The 21,038-nt window shown below is 35.2% G+C and overlaps 1 protein-coding gene across 2 annotated transcripts in view; it reads right to left on the bottom strand.

Moving 5' to 3' along the window:
* Positions 1-890: 890 nt before the first annotated feature.
* The window catches only part of TBC1D15 (TBC1 domain family member 15), a 36,917-nt gene continuing 16,769 nt past the window's right edge, over positions 891-21,038 (bottom strand). For both annotated transcript variants that reach the window (XM_072863652.1, XM_072863660.1), the window contains exons 6-17: positions 19,401-19,503; positions 18,225-18,422; positions 16,529-16,657; positions 14,614-14,717; positions 14,224-14,318; positions 12,678-12,794; positions 9,796-9,896; positions 8,972-9,071; positions 8,511-8,608; positions 3,630-3,746; positions 2,970-3,056; positions 891-2,297 (exon numbers count right to left, since the gene is read on the bottom strand). In XM_072863652.1, the coding sequence (XP_072719753.1) occupies positions 2,091-2,297; positions 2,970-3,056; positions 3,630-3,746; positions 8,511-8,608; positions 8,972-9,071; positions 9,796-9,896; positions 12,678-12,794; positions 14,224-14,318; positions 14,614-14,717; positions 16,529-16,657; positions 18,225-18,422; positions 19,401-19,503 (1,456 nt within the window). In that variant the 3' untranslated portion in view covers positions 891-2,090. The remainder of the gene's footprint in view (positions 2,298-2,969; positions 3,057-3,629; positions 3,747-8,510; positions 8,609-8,971; positions 9,072-9,795; positions 9,897-12,677; positions 12,795-14,223; positions 14,319-14,613; positions 14,718-16,528; positions 16,658-18,224; positions 18,423-19,400; positions 19,504-21,038) is intronic.

The raw sequence follows: 21,038 nt of genomic DNA, 5'->3' as shown, positions 1-21,038 counted from the left end.
TGACAGAATTCCACTTAAATATGCTTTTCCTAAACATTTGAATATTCATGTTCAGTCAATTATGATTTTCTTCAAGATCTTAATATGTTGCATATAATTTTTTGTGGCTGCATATCCTGAATAACTAGGAGCCATGCATAGTTAATTGACAGACTTGCCCATTGCATTTCGCAGTTTTAGACATTTCCCTCCCCCCTTCCATAGTTTCATTTTAACATAATTTGACAAAAACATTTTGCAAGTACACTTCAAAGTGAACTAGGTGCTCCAAAAATACTGAAACCAACTTGCTTAGTATATTTGAACCAAAATGTTGATTATATAAGTTCTAATGCCTTTATATATTCTATGCCACATTAAATGAACTGCCAAGAAGCACGATGCTCAACAGTGAACAAAGGCATGATGCTTCACAGTAATATCCTGGACAGGAAATGAAAGGCTATAGATACGCTGAGCTGTGAATCCTTGACTTTCACCACATAAGACTCTTCTTATTAACTGATGAGAGATAGTACATTCACAATATTAAAAACAAAATCTATAGTGATTCAGCTCTCCAGTGTTTGCTCACAACTGGTGAGAGAAGTTTAATCAGGTCTCAAATTATTGTAACAACTTGATTTATCTATTAAAGCCTTTTTGTATTACTTGTATTTGCTTTAGATGGCACAAATAACATTTGTAAAAGTAAACTGCTCCAGAAGAAAAGAAAGCTCCGCCATATCCCACACATCAACTGCCTAGAGATGAGAGGCATGTTCCACTTGGTAATAAACAGATATTCCCACTGCTCTTCATTACTCACAAAATATATATCATCAATGGCCTAACCGTTGTTAGTTACCCCCTCTATCTCATGTTCTTATATCAACAACCAGACAACTAGATTTTTTTCTCTAAATATGATTTAATTAAAAACACTAAATCAGCTTTGATTTTTATTTTATATATGTACAATAGTTACCAAATAATGAATACACTGAATCAGTCATGTTAAATTTCACATAACATCAAAGGACATCAGCATGGCATGGAATAAACTCACACTGCCTTTTGCATATACAGAAAAATGCATTAATGTTAATTGTGATTACTATTTTGGTTTGTGGTGTTTTTTTTTAACCTGCTTATTAATTCTCCAAATAATTTTGCCATAAAAACAGTGTAAGTAGTTCATTGATCAGTTAATATATTAGCAAAGATAAACATTAGTAAAGTTTGCAAGAAATCAACTGCAAAGTTACATCAAGTGTAGGACTGAATGTATTTACATGAAAGTTACCTTCAGTTAGAAAAGTTTTGAAAAGAGCCCAGGTTGGAGCTGTGCATTAATTTGGTCAAACTGATTCATATGAATGAACAGTCAAGTTTATTCAGATATTGAAAATATTACTATCCTTTTTAGTATTCACAAACATTTGTGTATATAGTGTGTGTATGTGTGTAAATATATATATATGCATATATAAAGTGAAGATATGTTAATGTAAAAATATACTGTTCATCCACTCCCAATTACACAAAATTCAGTATTTGGACATTAAACTGTGTAAGTATAAATGTCCATTTCAACTCTACATTCAACCAGCAACAAATACTTAGAAGTATTTTTGTAAACATCTGAGATAGGGAAAACCCATTCATTTACAAAACGATCCTCCTTTAACACATCAGCATCTCTTCAGCTTGAAAATTTTGTACAGCAGCTTCAGCTGGCCTATTGTGAATCTGCTCAAATCAAAGAGCTCACACTGTCTTAGATCAATAGGTGTGAAAGCTCAGCAAATGCAGAATTTTCAAATTCATTCTTAATCACCATCCACTTCCAGTTCACCAGCAGAAAGAAAATGCACTTGGCTACAAAAATATTAAGGAATGTTATTGAAAACGAAAGGCTATTTTGGTAGAAGAAACTACAAAAATAGTTAAGTTGAGTCATGTTGTAAAGCTTTAATGCAAGAGCATTACAGTACAGATTTTCTTTCCAACCTTAAAGCTTAATCAACACCAAATTTAAATACCCATCTCTCAAGTGCTTGAAAAAAACGTGCTCAGTAAAAGTCTTTCTTCAGTTTAACCAACTGTAATTACGCAGGTGTCAGGCTCTGCGTCTCAGACATCTGCTGAGTGCTGTCTCTTGTTCCATTGGCAGCAATTACAGGTGTTGAGATACTCTGATATAATGATGTCGGACAACTCAACACAGCTCCACTTTCATCCTCGCCATTATCTGAATCTGGTGTTACAGAACTGCTTTCTATCCCCAGGATCTCACTAACCGCTTGAGGCAATTCCTAGAAAGGAGGGGGAGGGGAGAGAATATTTAAAATCACTGTAGTTAAATGAAAAAAGTTAACAACAAGATCCCCCCGGTCCATCACCTATCCCCAATAACTAGTCATTCATCTGAATTTAGCTGTACTGAAAGCATCTCTCTCAGCATTCGTTCCATTAAAGTTACCATTTTCTGTATCTGCTTTTTGAAGACAGCAAAGGGGACAGGCTCAGGAATCAATTCCCGATTAACAATATAATCTTCATTACAAAAATAAAAGTCTAAACAACTGTTATAATTACACTTCATGTTATTGAAATTAGTTTTATTGAGTGCACCATTAGTTTCTGCCTAATAAGTCCGGTATGCTTTCAGTGTAATGCACCTTTCACCTCATTTTTCTCGAACACACTGAACACCAAATTACTCATACTGAGGTCATCTAGTAAGAGTTAAGAAATCACAACAAAAAGGCACAATCCAGCTTTCCCCCAGTGAATAATATTACCCTATAAAATGAATCACTCTTGCTTACAGACTTTTAGAATATAGGTGCTGTATGGATACAGCACATCCTTTATCATACCCAGGCATTTAGTTATTTCACAAGTCATACATGTACACTTACAGCTAACTACATACTTTTACTGTCTATAAATGCTCACAGTAGATATATTCAAAATATCTTTACCTTACAATTCATCATCTGCATAGAAATTGCTTCTGCTTTGCAGAGTATACATTCCACATCAATTTTCATAGACAGTTCATTGATATGCTAAAAATATATTCACAAAGAATAGTAAGTGGGATAAATGGTAAATATGCTTTATTGTAAAATACACTAATACTGTACTGCACTGCTAATAAGTACCACCTTATAAGCTTGCCCCTTAAGCTATGAAATGCTAAACATACTCTATTTGCTTTGACAAATGGGTATTGAAAGATGTAGTATGCAACAGCTGGCTTCCACCAGTATCCAAGATCTACAAGAAGAATCCATGGTACTTCTAAACGTGACAAACTATCTAGCCCTCCTAGGTATCCCCCAGCTCACATTTTCAATGAGATAACAAGTAAGATTATAGAAGAAGCAGCAAAAATTAAGATTAAACATACTAAGCAGTAGTCTGAAGGGGAGAACTATTTTCCATCTTATCAATGATCTTATCACTGACACAGACATCAAATAAACCATTTTGAAAGCATGGAGGATAGACATTCAGTTCACATTTAACCCTTCAGAAGATAGTATGCACCTTTCCCTCCCCCCGACATGAAATACGAACATATTGCATTAACTCAAAAAAATTAATTAATATTTAAATAATGCAAAAGAAATCAGTACCTTTAATATTTCATTAAAGCCATAGTGCTTGTCCATTATTTGCTGTTTTTCAGATTCTAAGATAGCACAACAAAGGAGAAGATGAAAATTCTGGCAAGGCAATTCTGTCCACATGACCTGTTAAAATATGAAAACCACTTTTGAAATGCTTATGCTTTTCCTCTGAAAAGAAGAACAGTTCTTGGAAAATAAGTAAGCCCTCAAGCTGAATGGCTTAACTAACAATAAGGTATTTTTGAAGGCAACTAAGTATTTGTAAAATTATTTGAAATTTTTCTTTTGGCCAATTAGCAACAACTGCAAGTCTGAGTCACCAAATGCTTATCTGGTTCTTGAAGACTTCTGTGTCTACCAGGTTGTCCACTATAATGCTATTAAGCTGCCTGAGCTTGTGGTCTTGTCAATGTGTGTGTTCTGCCTCAGCTCATGTGAAATTCTCCTACTCAAAATTACTAACTACACAGAAGTAATTAAAACTAACAAATTATTTGTGTGGCTTAGTGTGTCTGCCTTAAGTGTGAATTGGTTAGAAGTGTGTCATGCTCAGTAATGCCTCCAAAAGGTTCTAACAGTTATAAGAAAGGTGCTAAAGCTCTTCCCAATCCCCTCGCTACAAAAGCCCAAATACATGTACACGCAAGTGTTGGGGGTGGGTGTGTGTTACTTTCTGACTGGAGACACATTAGCTTTTGGTCCCACAGAGGCCACAGATAATCACTCTCAAGTTCACTGGGACTGAAATGCAACCTCAGTATTAATACCCTATTTTAGCACATTCATGAGAGTCAAATCTTAAAAAAAGTATTTGAAGAGAATGTGTGTTGTGGTCAGAGAAAGCTGGAGAACAGTTTTGACAACAAAAAAAAGGAAGGAAACAAAAAACCTGTTTGCATAAATTACTCAAAGGGATTTAAGTCAATGGATTTACTCTCAAAAAAAGGCAGGTAAAAAAAGCAGGCTCATGAAGACTCAGTCTTACTTTACTAGTTAAAGTTTTCTTGCTTCATTATTGACAGAACACAGCCTTAAATCTCAACAAGAGCTTACTTATACTTGAACTCTTATCACAAATACATGTAGCCTGTAAACAGAATTGCATAAGTCTGAAATGTATCCAAACCAAGTTCACCCAAAATAGAGTGCAATTAATCTTGAATGTTTCAATTAATATTCAATTCACTAAGTCCAGAATTAAATTTGATTTCTTTTTCAAGTATTCAATATTCTGTTAAAGCACGCTCTCACTCCAGGAGAAGGGCTGGGATGTAAATAGGCTGATAGACAATAACAATCATAAAAACACCTATAGTCTACCAAATACAGTCTGTCTACACACTATTGGTTTTTCATTTTTTTTTACTCCTACTTCATAAGAAGGAAATATTGACAGCTGTACATGGATTTGGTTCAACATCAAGTTTGCACACAGAGAGCAAATTACTTCCTACACATTTCCAGTACACTCAAATTCTCATGGTACACATACCATGAATCATCTACAACAATCACTAATGAAGCATATCAGACAACAGGCTGCCTCTTGGCATTAAGTCTAAACCAGAACATAGATGATGGAAACACGACAATGCAGGATATGGAGGAAAATCAAACCAAAATATAGAAAGGTAACCGCTATACAGATCTATAGACATTAACAAAATATTTAACTTTCATATCTACAATTTAATGCTATCCTACTGGAATATCTCCTTTAAGAAGTATTTGCTTCAAGGTGTAAATTCAGTGGAAGCTGGATCCAGATTCAAGAGTGGAAAAAACCCAAAAATACTAACAAGGACATTTACAGACATTCTCTCCTCTCTGAGGAAAATTAGCAGCTGTCACCAGCTGCTAATTCCAGCTGCAAAAAATTCCATACTTTTTGCTACCATTTTTTATACACCTTTCAAAGTTTGGAGCAGAGAATGCACTTAAGCTTATGTAAATGCGTAACAGCAGCATCACAAAGCGCTTGGAAAAGGATGAAAAAAACAGCATTTAAATTAAGAATATAAAAATATACCACTGAAGTGCGGTAACTCTTTTCCTCCTATTTCTTTCTGATAAAGCTATGCAAGTAAGGACTCCCTTGTTCTAGCACTACCTCAGCATCCATGAATATTCGTAACAAATACCAGCATATATGTAAAGTAATTTATCACTAGGACATCCTGGTTTTATACAATGCGAGTTGTACTAGCATAACACTGGAGGTAAGTGTGAGCTAGCTGTGTAGTTTTGTTACAGAATTTTTCTTTTGGGATTCTTCTTTTTCTACCCAGTCATCCTGCACCATCTTGAGAATGAAGCAGCTCACTGCACAAAGGAAATATTAAGAACTTCCTGGAATTACCAGGTAATATTGTCTGTCCCTCCAGTGTGAAGGAGGGACTGAGCTGCTCTCAATTTTGGGACATCTAAGCAGTGGCTCAGTATGCTGTCTATCTGGGCTAAGCTTGAGAGACACTGCTAAAGTGTACTGCAAATAATCCCACCCACAGACAGAGCAGAACCTGCATTCGTTTTTCTGTAAAAAGGTGTTGCATATAGCATTGCAAATAACTGCAATCACACAACACGTCTCAATTTATCCACAAAGTGGAATGCCACCCCTCCAGTGGCGTGCACTGCCTAGCACAGCCTGCTACACCATGTAGCGATGACATAACCACCCACATTTTCTACCACAATCTGATTATTATGGCTCTTGCTCAGTAAGTGGGAGGGCTTGGTTTTAGCTTCTACTCCAGCTGATGGGGACTGGTATCTCCCATCTCTAAGGTGAATGTCTAATAAGAAGATTGTTCACTAGACTGGTTCACTCCTTTTTTTGAGATAAAACACTGGAAGTCATGAAGCCAACAGGAACAGCAAAAAAGTATCTGATGCTACCTTAGTGGTTCAGGCAACTCAGAAGACAGAAATGGAGGTCCAAAAGAACACCCTGAAATCATAGATTAGACAGAAAAAGCCCCAGAACTCCTGGAACTTGGGACTAGAATCTCAGATGGTACCTCCCCTTCTTCCCATTCTATCCTCTGCAAGTGAGTAGGTCACAGGGTAACATCACCTTCAAATGGGTTCCCTCAACTCATGTGCTATTACAAAACAGCACATGAATTTTGCTCAGATTGAAATAGCCTAAAACCAGTTAATTTCTCTCTGATTACAATGCGGAAAATGGTCTCCTGTGCCTATAGCTTGCCTTTGTAAATCCCACATACACACTCCACTGACACCAATGAAGCTGCATAGCTATGAACAGGAAAAAAAACCTGTTGTAAGCTGGACTTCCAACTATGACAAAGTGACAGAAGCTTTCACATAAAAACATCAACATAATGCCTTAATTAGTTTGTTTTAAAAAGGAAAACAAGACACCCCCTTTCCCATTCCATATCTCCTAGCAAAGAAACTGAATACTTGTAGTAAACATACATTACTATGTGCTAGAAGGAACCTACAAGACTATCATATTTCAATAGGTTCCCATCATCCTCCTAAGACAGAAAAAAAATACTTAAGAGTTAGAAATATAGTGTTTCTTTTCTGTATGCACACATATACATGCATTAAGGCAGAGGTGATAAAAACATGCTAGCCTGGGACTATAAGCTATAAATAAAAATACTGTGTTGTCAATTTAAAAAGAAAAATTAGTCTTTAAAAAAAATACTGAGAAGACAACAGTGAGGGGGGAGGGAAACGAGATGATGGGTTAATTTTTTTCCCCAAAATCATTATCATTTTATCCCTTGGAATAAGAGATTTCTTTTGGTTTTGTACATTTTGGTTCCCTTATTTATGAATGTTATTCATAAACTTTTTAGTCCTCTTCAGTTAAAATACCACCTCAATACTCTATGATAGTAAATTCCACCCACTGATGATAAAAAGCTAAAAAAGATTTACTTTAGACCATTTTAAATACTGGTCCTCCTCTTTATGTGACTTCTTCATTAGTGGAAAAAGTGAATAAAAGCATCAACATTATTTTTCATTATACCAGAAACAACATTATTTTTCATTATAGTACAAATTTTATGCATCTCAGTCCTGTTCTTTTCATTACCCTTCTGTTCCCCAGCACAACTCTATGAGATGTTATGTCCTAGAAAATAATCCTTCCATTCATCTGAACATTTATTCTCTTGTTTGGGAGTTTTCAGTAGATACTGTGCTCTTGTTAAATGCATGTTAGACAATAAATCTGTACTGTTGACACACTTCTCAATTTTCTGGGAACAAAGAATTAAAGAATGTTCAACAAAACTGTTAGTTCATCTTAATTACTCCATCTGATCCCAAGATCACCTAAATCAAAAAAGATCTCATTAACCTGGAATTATCAGAACTTCCACATTTTGATGTTTTACATTATGTTATTTGGCATCATGAGGCCTTATCATCAAGATTAACTGGATCTTCTGACATCATCCTCTTTATGGTTTTGACTAACACAAAAACTACCCTGCCAGTGCTTCATTCCACTTAATCTATAAAGTACTACCAATATCAAGGAACTAATCAGAGACACACACAAATGCTATTTCTTCTAGTATAAGCTGTTTTCCATTAAAAGTTAACTGATACTCTCCACTTACTACTTTCACTTAAGAGCCTCACCTGAAGGATCCTGCCCAAACCTTTCTGAAAAAGCCAATTTATCCCCACCAGCTCTTGTAAGTATTTTTTCATTAACTTCCCAAGTTGTTGTTTTGGCTAAAAAGACATAATGTATGCTAATATGTCCTCACCTCATTGCACTGAATCAGTTTAAAAAAAATCTGTTAGAGTATTAATCACTTTGCAGAATGATCCATGCTTTTTGTTCTAAAGTCCAAAGACTGCTGGAGTTTGTGTGATGAAATACCTTCTTACCTCCCAGAGTCGAAGAATATCTTGAAAGCTAAATTCCCTTTTAAATCTGATAAGAAGCCATCGGAAGCAAAAATAAAGGTAGCCTGAGTCTTGAGATTCTAGGAAAGAGTGTTACATTTCATAAACACCAAATTTGATTAAGACAACAGGGGGAAAAAAAAAAAACAACAAAACCACCACACACTTTACAGGTACACAATCATACCACTGATTTTTAAGATGGTAGCCCCTTTTCATAATCAAAGATATTTGCTGGAGGATGGCATATTTTTAAAATCATTAACAAGATGACCCTGTTTTTCAATAGGCATGGAGCAATTACTGAAATATTTTAGGCATTACTAATTTACAGGTCCTGTATTCATATAATATTACTATTGGAATTATGTTTAAAGACTGGTAAGGATATCAATGCACATAGAATGCAGTAAGTTGTTTTAGTGCATGAATAATACACCTACCTAAATAACTGCAAAATCCACTGTCTAGTAAACGAAGCAAAGTACTCAGTTGAATTAGTTGTGTCTTCATACCCTGCATCTGTTCTTCAAAATTCTGATGCTGGATGGAATAAAATATTAGCAATGTCATTTTTATTTTTATTAACTCAATGATAATTTTGAGATTTACAGCTATTTTTAATTTAAAAAAAAGAGTTTTGTTATTGCAACAGTGGTTCTTATCCTTTAGGTATTTAACATACAGATATTTAAATGCACTTCTATCTAATTAAGTCTCTGCCTTTTACTGAAAGGTTTAATGAAAGCAGTGTACTGTGTCTCTTCGATAACACTTTTGTATGTAATAAATGGTATTTTAAATCAGCCTGTGCTCTGTACCTCCAAGCAGCACCACAGCACTCAAACCAGAGACAACTTTTTTCTCTCATACCAGTCACATTGTTTCACCACATGCACAATCTATAATAGCTTCAGTTTGTGAAAATTCTAAATTGCATTTAACAAATGCCAAAAGGTAAGTATGACAGGAACCATTATCCTGAACAAAATCCTGCTAGAGGACTCCTGATTAATTCAAATTTGGCTGTGATGGCTCTGAGTTACTTTGTAATTTCCAAGGAGCCAAATTTGTCTGTATTGCACAGTAATAGTATCACAAACCCACCATAACCTGTGTCAATCAGAAAAAAAACATTGACTGCAAACATAAGATGACTGCTTTAAAAGAATTTTAAAAAAAAGCAATGACATTTATAAAATAAAATTAACCCCAAGTGTTATCCATAGCTTGTCTGTTTATGTGGGCTAAAAAAGCCTTATTTTACCATTTGATCCATGTATGATACAAAGCACCAAAAGGCATCTACTTCATTCTCCATAACATACAAGACAGGTGAAAGCAAGTCGCTCATACCCTGGACATAACCTTGATGGAGAAAAAGAAAAAAAAAGGCAAATAGGAATTTAGTTAAACTCAGTAGTTAAACAGTAATTTTTCAAGTGTGTTGAATGAATGAAATGAATGTTTGCATTCCAAGTTTGTACAGATACTATAATTTTCCAACTCAACCACCAGTAAAGACATTTTTGTATTAATAACCACCAACATCCAGCAGATCTAACAAGATTTAGCAGCAGTTTCTGCCAATCTAAAGAGAATATGAAACACACACATTGGTTTTGTAGTTGTTAAAATATGTACAAACTGAGCTGACACCAGAATAGATTTTTAGTTTAAAAGTTCCAATTTAGAGCTTAGAAGCATATATTGATATTTTTAAGATTAAATATATACCTTGCACCATCACAGACTCGTATTTATTCTCCTCTCCATCTGTAATTGGTTGCTTTTTCATACATTTAAAATCTTTTTATATCTTGCCACTTTTTTTCTCTGCAACTGAAGATTTTCTTTCCAAATAGATGTGCAGATGACATGTTGAGTTTCAATCACAGAAAAACATATGGTGCAATAGCTTTTATGAAGAAAATTTCACACTTCACAGTTCTTTTTTCTGGCACTGAATATGCTTTAAGGATTCCTGTATTTAGGGAAGTAGGAACTGTTCTGCTTGGATGGTATTTTAAATACACCAAAGCCTAAGACCATCTATGTAACCAAGCAGCCAACAACAACAAAGACTACTACTTATCAGGCTGAGGAAGGGGATTATTAGTGAAGTATTGCTTGTGAGAAGCATGAAAGAAACCCATATCCAGACCTGATTCAAGGAAGTGCCTTTAGGTTTCTGTGCCCAGAAATGGTAAATGAAGTTCACGTGCCCTAAAAAGCACTCACATGCCTTATAAGAAAAGCTTACATATAACTGGAGAAGAAAATGCCCATTTTTAGAGCATAAAACTTTTACACATAGCTAGAAAATTTTAGTTGTATACAAAACATTTTCAAAATTTTATAGCTTTTTAATGCTTCTTCCAGCTTCCTTGTTAGCAACTAATTGCCCAATTAAGAAGAATAGAGGACAAGGATTTTTAAAGCTTATTTTTCCCCTTCTTCCTGACTCTTTCAACTACCTTACCACTGATGCTCAAGTCGGCTTATCTACTGCCCTATTGCCACTGACCTCCCTAAGTAAGGGAGAACATGATTTATGTGTATGTCTATCATTAGTGGATAGTTCAACATGACATTTCTTGGTTAGACTCAAGCTTGGCTGATTCCATTTTGTAAAGATGTAATTACAACTGAATAACTGAAAAGAGGATTGGAGTCAACAACTGAAAATATGGAGCAGGTGTGAGAAGAAAAATAGAACAGAGAACAGAAAACAGGTAAATAATTAAAAGGTCAAAAGAAAAAAATTTTCTTCCCTATATGTTTAATACTATAGCCAATTAAAAATAAATGCAGAGAAAACTGTTCGAAACAGTTTAAAAGTCTCTTAAAGATTAAAACCAGTTTCATTAACACAGACTTGAGGAATTCATTCAGAAAAATGTTGTATTAACAGTTGTTCTGTCCCTTCCCCTATCTGGCAGTTTGTGGCATTATTCAGACCTCTCTACAGCTGCTGTTGAAGGATTAAGAGCAGCATTGTACCAACGCTTGAGGAGCTTAGAAGCCTGGGGCAGATACAATATCAAATATACTATATTTCCATTATTCTTGCTTGTTTATAAAACAGAAGACTTATCCACTTGCATACATTTAAGCCATCTAAACAATGTTTTTAATAGAGTGGGTGGTGAATGTACTTTAATTTCACTTGTGTCACTGCGTGTTAATGCAGGTTGAAATGTGGAAAGACATGTGAAAGACCTACATGTTTAAACAGTCTCAATCCATTTTAGTTTTCCCCTCTTTTTCAAGCCAAAGATCAAGTCTCTCTACAGACTTGACAAAAAGGACAAAGTACTGACAAGTACTACCACTCTGCAGCAAGTTTACTAGCAATTAAAGATTTGTTTCTACTTTTTGCCTTCAAAATCTGGCACAAAGTGGCCTTTTAGAATCCCAACATTTTTCTGAGACAGAATACCAAGAAACCCCGAAGTATACAACAGCCAAATGTCATGCCAGGGGTGGAGAGGGGAACCAGCTAGAAGTATCTTTTCCCTCCTTCTCTTCCAAGACAATTAACAGAAGCCAAGACTTAGACATCTTGTATAGACTGTGATTAAAGCAAGACATTATACGCTCTTCCTTCTGCAACAGATGGGTACACTAAAATGTAATTTTTGACAGACCATTAAGTGTACTCCTCAAGAACCAGCTTTTAAAGTATTCATAAGAACACCCATGTTTACAAACAGCTGGTTCAGCATGCTGAGCTTTAATTACAGCAGTGGCAGCTTGTTTATCATTTCTATTGATATATCAGTCTTAAAAATGGATATAACACTCAAGCTCCAAAGACCCAAACCCATTTAAAACTCTGAAAAGCAAACTCGCTTCAGTTTTAGAAAAAAACAACAGTAGGGCTATGATGAAGACAAACTGCCACTTAATTCCCAATCCCACCTCAGCTGATGAATTCAGATACCTGTGATAAGCATCGGATAGAATAGAGGAAGAAGCAGGATGAGAAATTAAACAAAGTTATCTACATTATTAAAATATAAGTCTTGACATTTACAAAAAGCACTGTAATCAATACAAGTTAAGTTGTATTAACAGGCCTTAACATAAGCAAAGCTATATAACAGAATCTAAAAAGGCTTTTACATTCAGAGGAACACAACTTACCTAAGTCAAAGTCATACATGCAATAGGTCATCAAAATATCATGAAGTAAAATCAGTCCTGGATTATCTTCACCTTCGTAGAATTTATTAGTTCGATCTGTCCTGTTTACATCTTTTTCTAAGAAAACAGTCCAGATTTAAAAGCATTTTCAAAACAAGTTCTACAAAGCCAGCATCAAATTAATTCAGAGTGTTTTTAAGCTGCTGATTTTGTCCTCAAACACTGTTGCAAAGCTTTGAAGTGTTTAAGACAACTGCATAACTGAATGTCATTTCAAAATAAAGAGTATTTTAAAGAAAGAAAATCCTTCCTGTCTGGAATAAAAGGATTTGCTTATAAACAGATTTTAAAGCTTTTTGCCTTTTTTTTGTTAATACTTTTTAATAGAAAAATTCCTGATTATAATTCAGTGAAAGTGTTCTACACTTACAGGGATTAAGAACAATTTTATGTGAGCTAGCTACGCAATGCCATTTATGAATACTTATGAGATGCAGCATAAGCCATAGTAGGAAAGTTACCACATGATCAGCTCAAAGACACTGTGATAGTTCATGACAGCATGTTTATAGAATCTGTTTAACAAGTTCCTATAACTCATAGTGAGCTGAAACTGCCTGTTTCATCAGGCAGTTTTAATGCCTCAAACATACCAAGCACACAGCATACTCTTTACTAACGTGAAATTCAAGATTGACATATTGAAATAAGCAAAATTTTGAGTGCACTTTAATAAAAAGGGGTATTTTGTAGTTTTGGATCTATTTTACAATGTAAGCCTAATATTGTCATTTACATTTCAAACACTTAAAAAGGAACAGAACTGCTTCAATGGAAACAAAACTTCAGCCTTTTCTGAACTCCAAATATTTTTTTTCCTGTTAACACACACACTCTCTAAACAGGTAGTTTACTAATCTACTAAGATTAGACTTCCTCAACCCCTTCAGCTTGACTGCTGAATAACTGGCTGAAACAAGTTTAGCCCATGTCTCAGAATAACATGAAAATCTTATCCTGTCTCCTGAAATAACTATTTAGTAATCCTAAACGTTGGTGCCCAAATCTCAATACCAAAGAGAACTGAGGATACAAACTAATAGTCAGCAGAACTTGATGGAATTTTAAAAAGTAGGTATAAAACCCCACAAGTAAGAATGCACATATACAAATCCCTGTAAGAAATTTTAAAATATAAAGACATGTTTTCACATTCTTATTGTATGTCATTATTTTAATGACATTCCCAGTAAAATTACATCATGAAATAACACAAAATAAAGAGCCTTTTGTTATTAAGTAAAGGAAGCTAAAAAACCCAGCCATTCTGTGACACTAATGTGTAAAGCTCTGAATTACTCTGGTTAAGAAAGTTTTAGTATTAAGTATATAATAAAGTTTAGACAGCCCTGAAAACAGCAACATGTTAGTCTTTAGTGCCTCTTCATACAGGTTACTCAAAGGGTTACATTTTTTGAACTTCATATTGAATTGTAAAAAGTGTGGGAATTTGTATAGTTAGGTCTGTTTCTATATCTAAATTTACCTATAAGACTCCGGTAATCTCTTAATCTTGAATTTCGTTTTTCCTGTTCCTCACTGACAGATTTCCACTGCAGTTTCATCCTGAAATACTCATCCCTGAAGAAGAAAGATAATTTTGAAACCAAAACATGCTCAATTATTAAATTTCTTTTTTCTTTAAGCATTCATTCATTTGTTTGTTCTTTGGCATAAGTGGGATAACAACAACCTTTTTATATAATATTTTTACTTTAGTATAACATTTTAAAGAAAGTCTCACACACTTCTTTGCATTCAACAGTCTTTAGCAGCTGTCTTTCAAGTTTCCAAAAAGCTTTCTACATCACTATACACTATAAGAAAAAAAGCAGCTTTTTCATTTATTTTGAAACAAAAACCCCACTGTACTCACGTTTTCCTTTTTTGCAGATTTGCTCTCTCTTCTTTAGTGCTATTCCAAGGAAAATACCCCAAAAGAAATTTCCATGCCTCTTTTCTTAAAGTATGGCAGAGACCCTAGGGGAAAATGGATATGAAACATCGACAAAAAAGACTATTTTGTGAGGAAACATTCCTACAGTGATACAACACTTCTTAAAGTAACAACATTAAAAGAGAATTTTTATAAGTAAGCTTCTTTCTACGTTGTAGCCAAATCTTATCTGCTAACTAGGTATCACACTTGGAGGAAACAGGAGGAAGAGAATATGATTAAGCAGAAAACTGTAGAAGCACTGCATTCATCCTCAGAAGATAAAAAAGAAACTTTACAAAAGATATTTCTTCCTATGTTTTTGCTTCATTGCTGGAAATAAACCTTACGTGCATCACAGACTTTAAGAAGCAAAAAAATACCTTTAAAATTTATATATTGAAACATCATGCTGCTTAAGTGCCAAACTTCTGGTCTCCCCACAAACTGACCTTGAGGACTAGACTTCCATTTCTTTATTTTTTTAAACAAATATTTTCATCTAACAAGTCATGGCCAACATGCAGATGAATCTTCCAAGCAATCAAAAATACTACTGTCTACTCAAGGACACTATTTGTCAGAAATCTTTCCAAGTAATGCTCATCATTTGTAGATGACAAAAGTGTACTAACTGAATCACATCCTACTCTCAACAAAAGAGACTCCTGCAATATAGTGGTGAGAATGTGGCACTTTTGCTATCAGACTCCCCAGTTTACCAGTCCAAGGTCAGCTTGATTCCTCACTATATTTCTTCATTTACCATTAGATTAAGGCAAGGAAGATGGTCCAGCAAATAGCATCAACCACTGCAAAAACAAGTAGCAACTGGAACTTTTCCAGTAACAGGCAAACAGTTTGGGAGGCATTCTAACATTTTTTTTTTCTTTAAAGAGGACTTGCACTTAACGTACTGGAAGTTACTGGGATCTTGAGTCATAAATAAAATCAAGCATTCACTCCTCTGACAATGGACAGAGATGATGGGGGAACGGGCTACTGGAAGAAAAGGTTTGTAGTAATTCTCATGATTGCAGAAGGGTCCTTAATTGAGCACCTCAGGCACAGGTATATTAAAGAACAGTCACAGAAACTGAAAAGGGCCTGTTTCACTCTACCCCCTTCACAGTATATTACTTAATATGTATAGGTCTTAAAAAAACCTGTAATACCAATGTTACCATTCTCTACTTCTCCTCAACTCAAGCAAGACTGCATGCTTGCAAACATGCATCAAGAGGTGCACAAAGAATGCATTAAGGCAGCTGGATTCCCACCAAAAATAGAGAAATAAAGTAACATTAGGTATAATAGGACATAACTAAAGTTTTCAAAATTTCCACCACTGAGACTGAATTCACATTCATATTGCAAAAACTCTCAGTTCGATAATAAATATTGTCAAAAGTGTTTAGGACTGCTCATATGATGAGGGCCAAATCCAGGAAAACTGCTGGGCAAAGAAGAGAAGCATTTGTGGGAGAAGGAAAAGAATAAACCTGATATTCTAACACTGAAGCACTGGTGTTTTCCTGAAAGGCATTTTGATTTCTCTTCCTTATCACTTAAGTCTTTGTGTCCTTATCACTTAAGCCTTCAACTCATTCACTTTAGCCAGCCACCACAAGATCTCTCTCCTTGTAGAGCACTTGGTATGGCTGTAAGACTGTTGAGGTATTTGATTAGCATGAAATCATGTTTTATGAAGTCTCTCCAACAATACTGACTGGCTCAAAGTCCTGCACGAAGCATTAAAAGTATAGTGAAAACAGCACAACCATGGTTTGGGAAGGAAAGAAAAAGGGGCCAGAAGCAAGCCATAGGTCTTGCTGACTTTAGAAAAACAAGTTACCCCTTTGAATATCAATCGCTTTATGTAGTTGACATTTAAAATTCTTCCTTCAGAATCCATATTCTTAGCCCATTCTTCAGATGACACAGGCTCTCTTCTACTAACTTCAGGCTGTTTTCCTAGATCGATCTGAAACACACGCAAATAAGTTACATGAATCCCACTGAAGCGCTTCAGTAGTTTTAAACAACTGTGCAAATAGTACTAAGCGTACCAGTTTCTTATATTCGGTGCAACTACATTTTCACATGTGCATACCTCAGTCAGCAACTCTAAGGATCTAGGGCTGTGTCCACATTAGCAAGTAGCGTGGACCAACACAAGCAGACCTTTAGAGCAAGACACTCTGTGCTGAAGACCTGCGTATAGGTGTTCCTATTTCAGCTTTTGGAGGAGAATGTACGTGTGAGTTTTAAATAACCTTTACCCCCACAAACACCTCTGAGCTAGTTTCCCATGGACTAAAAGCCTCTATGCAACTGGAAATGTATTAGGTATGTGCAACACAGCAAACAAGGACAATAGGGAGCTTCACTTCAAAAGCACATTCCTGATACACACTAGTACGTCTTGAGAGAGAACTGAGAAACTACTCTGGTTCAGAGATGTTATGTCCACACAGACTGCACAGTGTGAGTGAAAGATCAATTTAAGCACACTACCCCTTAAAAAAATCAAACAAACAAGACTATATGTGCTTTCAGAACTCCTAACACCCACCAAAGTTTCACAGTTTGTGGTTAGTCTCTCTCAGTTCCCAGACTGCATGTTTAAGCACAGCAGAAATTTTAGAAACTTTCTAAAAATATTTTGATGATGGCAACCACCAAGTCAATTTGTGTTTTGACTCTTTAGAAGTCCAAGGCATTTGCCAGATTATGACATATAGGTCAGTATTATTTTTAATATGTAGCATTATACTTTTTCTCATTGATAAATTAACTGATTAAGTGCAAGTTCTTCAAATTACATAGTTCGTACAGCTACTGGTAATTTATTAATACTATTCTAAACTCAAGAAAAAAATAACATTCAAAACAGTTTAACACTCTAAAAACACGTGAGCTGCTTAAATAGTTATGTCAAGCATTTAAAAAACCTTTTCCACCAATCTGTAAAACACACCAACAGGAGCCCACACAAAGTGATTCATGATCCAATTACAAGTTCATTCTAGCTTTGCTTCAAGTCATACATAAATCTGTACATTTACACATCCTAGACGTTAATCATCCAATTAAATACTTTGTTTTAATCTTCTTAGCCCTCTTAAAACAGACTGACATGTTAAAGTGATTAGCCAAGGAAGTTGGTTATTAACCTGTATACCCCCATTTTACTTGATATAGCTCTATCTGACTACAGAGGAAACACCAAACATGAAATGGGTCACTTTCAGGGTAGTGACTCTAAGATAACAATAATCCTCATTTCAGTAGTGACAAAAGTCTCTTTCAAAGCAAAACAAAGCAAAAAGTCTCTTTCAAAGCAAACCCCATATTTGCAGGCATAAAAATGACATATTCTAGAAGTAGCTGATAATGATCTTACTCTTGTGAATAAATGGTAGGGCAGCATACACCACAGTTGCCAAGCATAAACAGTATAACTCACCAAGCTTCAAGTCCTACCATTCCTTTAAATGTGTGCATAAAAAGAATCACTGCATCTGTATCATACTCGTTTACACACTCACTCGTGTAATGACTTCAAATCCTGGTTCTTCCTGCTGATTTATCTTTAGCCCTGGAATAGCATCATTGAGAAAGTCTGCCATTTCTGATGGTGGTCGCCTTTGACTTGAAGGGTCACTTAAACGGAAACTGTCAAAAATATAGTTTGTGACTTTGGAAAATCTTCCCATTGTTACTGTGTATGGATCCTTCTTCAATTTCTGTGTTATAACAAGGAAAACAAGTAAAATACAAAAAGCCTCAGATTATTTGGAATTCTTGTACTCAAAGAAAGCAAAACAGGAAGAGTATTGTAGGTCTCAGTTATTGAAGCTTCATGTATCAGTAGTTTCATACAGTACATTCATTACATGATTAAAAAAAGATAGCTTAAGATAATACTACTGATTGATTTGCAAGATCGGCTAGCAGTGTGTTCAGTAAGCCTGACCTATGTATAAAAGTGGATCAGATCTACTGTTTACTTTCCAGTGATTAATGCCACAAAACGTCTTCCTTATGCCTAGCTTCTCTAGCTTCATAGAGAAAACACATCTTGAATCATCATATACTCTACTAAGAATCTCACACAAAACTTGACTGGACAACCAAGTACAGAAACTAATGTAATTCACTCATGAAGATTTTCTTTAATTAAACAAATCAGTGGGTCAAAACTCCAGCCTCATTCAAGTCACTGGAAAATTTTGCTGCTGACTTTCACAAGTCCACAAACCCCACCAAATGATAAGCACTTTTAACATTAAAAAAAGCAACCCTCTTTTAGGCAATATCGTGCTCTTTGCTGCTGTATTTCCAGCATCCCTTCAAAACTGTCAGAAAATATCAAAGAACAGAACATTTAGTCAAGAAAAGTTTAAAAAATTCTTATTAATACATTTTGGTAACTTCTAAAATTTTTTCCTTCTTCCCCTTTCTATAACTATCTGTACGCAGATGTATAGAATCACAGACAACACTAACTAATAGGATTGAGATAGCACCACAGGGAAGTTAAGGAATTATTAGAACATGGAGAACAACTTATAAGTAAGTGTACTTTCTATAGTTAGCATTTGTTGTAGGATACAATCAATGCTTCTACAATGGTAAAGATTCCAGGAATATTTGTGTGACATGGTAGGGCGGGTTTTTTTAATAAATGTCTTCAGAATAAAAAATTCAAAGATAATACATACTTGTAATAAGCCATATGATGGTTCATCAAACAGATTTTCAAAAGACTGAGACAGAGACTTGTTCTGAGAATTCACAAGAAGAATCCGTTTATCCTGTGGAGATCTGCAATGAAATTAAAAAAGGGTTTCTATAAGTACTACCAGTTTTTCCTGAAAATGTTTTTAGAACATTTACCGTTTTTTGAAGTCACATTTCAGGTTTTGTGCAAGGAAAGCAGGTCTGATGCAAGATCACTCTTAGTTCTTGGCACAAGTTCACAAGCTAACACACTACAAAACGGGACTTTCATTTTTCACAAGATTAGTCATCATCATATTCATTCCGAATTGTACTCTTTCGTTCTTTGAAAAATCATGATGCTTTTTCAAAAATTCATCAATTCATTAAGCAGCTCCTGAATCACCAATTTACAGCTCCACACGTGAGATGAGAGAACAGCTCAGAAGGCAGGCTGACATTCAAGCCTCAGAGTTGGTAGCCAGGCAGAGGAAAGCCAAGCACTTTGCCATCTGACTCTAATCCATCACACAGACTTACATTTATAAAATACCTCTCTATTGCTCTCTCCCAAAGTTTAAATCCACTATTTCCACTTTGAAAGAAAAATTATTTTTATTTTTATTAGTACCTGCATCATCCACCCTGTTATTAAAGTCAAAGATAAGAACTTTAATAAGCCTTATCTCTCTCCCATTCCGACAGGACAGGACACTGTTAACACTGACGGATATGAAATGCAACAAGAGATCTCATTTTGAGACAGCCAGACACCACAGTCATAGTTCTGAGGCACCAACGGTTAATGAAGCTCAACTGGCTTTTGCTAAGCAGCAGCACAGGGGCAAAGGCTGAGTCATGTATTATGTTTTCCTTAACTAAAAGAATAAAAACTTTGTACCATATCTCGATTTTAATTAAACATTCTCTCTGGACAGCCAGTTGGGTATCAACAGCTACTTGGATAATGTTCAAAACAAATTTGAGCTAGACACTTTATTAAACACTTACTCATAATACTGCGAGTTAGAAAGTGTCATCCATGCATGCGGTGTCTTCTCAATATTAGACTAGTGCCACGAAACTAGGAAGTACATAATCTTTAAAGCAACAAATTACAAATATTTTGTTCAAGTTTAGTCACTTCACACACACTGATTTCAGCAGTGATGTGACATTTTATAAGGAATAGTGTTAGAGAATGGCAAAACACTCTTGAGGTAATAGGAACAGAGGAAGAAAATACCTACAAAATATTTTGGAGAAAAGCTAAACTTTCTGCCTTAACATCACTATCCCATATATTATAAACTAGAGGTTGGGATAACAAGTAATTATGCTGCCAAGTATTTGCTTATGGCATCCAGAAAGCTGAGTAAACATCTCTTCCTAAAAGAGGTTGTGGGCTTAGATACATCATGTACTAAAGCATAAATAATCATTAGGAAACAAGAGAAACAGAGACTGAAGCCTGCCATTTCCACAACTTATGTGGTATATTTGTTCTTTTCTCTTTCCTTAAAAAAAAAAATATCATCGTAATTCATGACTAGACCACAGAAAATAATTTGGTGCCAGAAGCAGAACTTCACTGGAAGAGAGGAATCTAAGTAAGAAAACTAAAACTGGAAGTTCCTGCT

Source organism: Ciconia boyciana, chromosome 1 (assembly GCF_034638445.1).
Source record: "Ciconia boyciana chromosome 1, ASM3463844v1, whole genome shotgun sequence".
NCBI lineage: Eukaryota > Metazoa > Chordata > Aves > Ciconiiformes > Ciconiidae > Ciconia > Ciconia boyciana.
The sequence above is the reverse complement of the archived record's forward strand: the minus strand, read 5'-3'. Positions and strand labels throughout refer to the sequence as shown.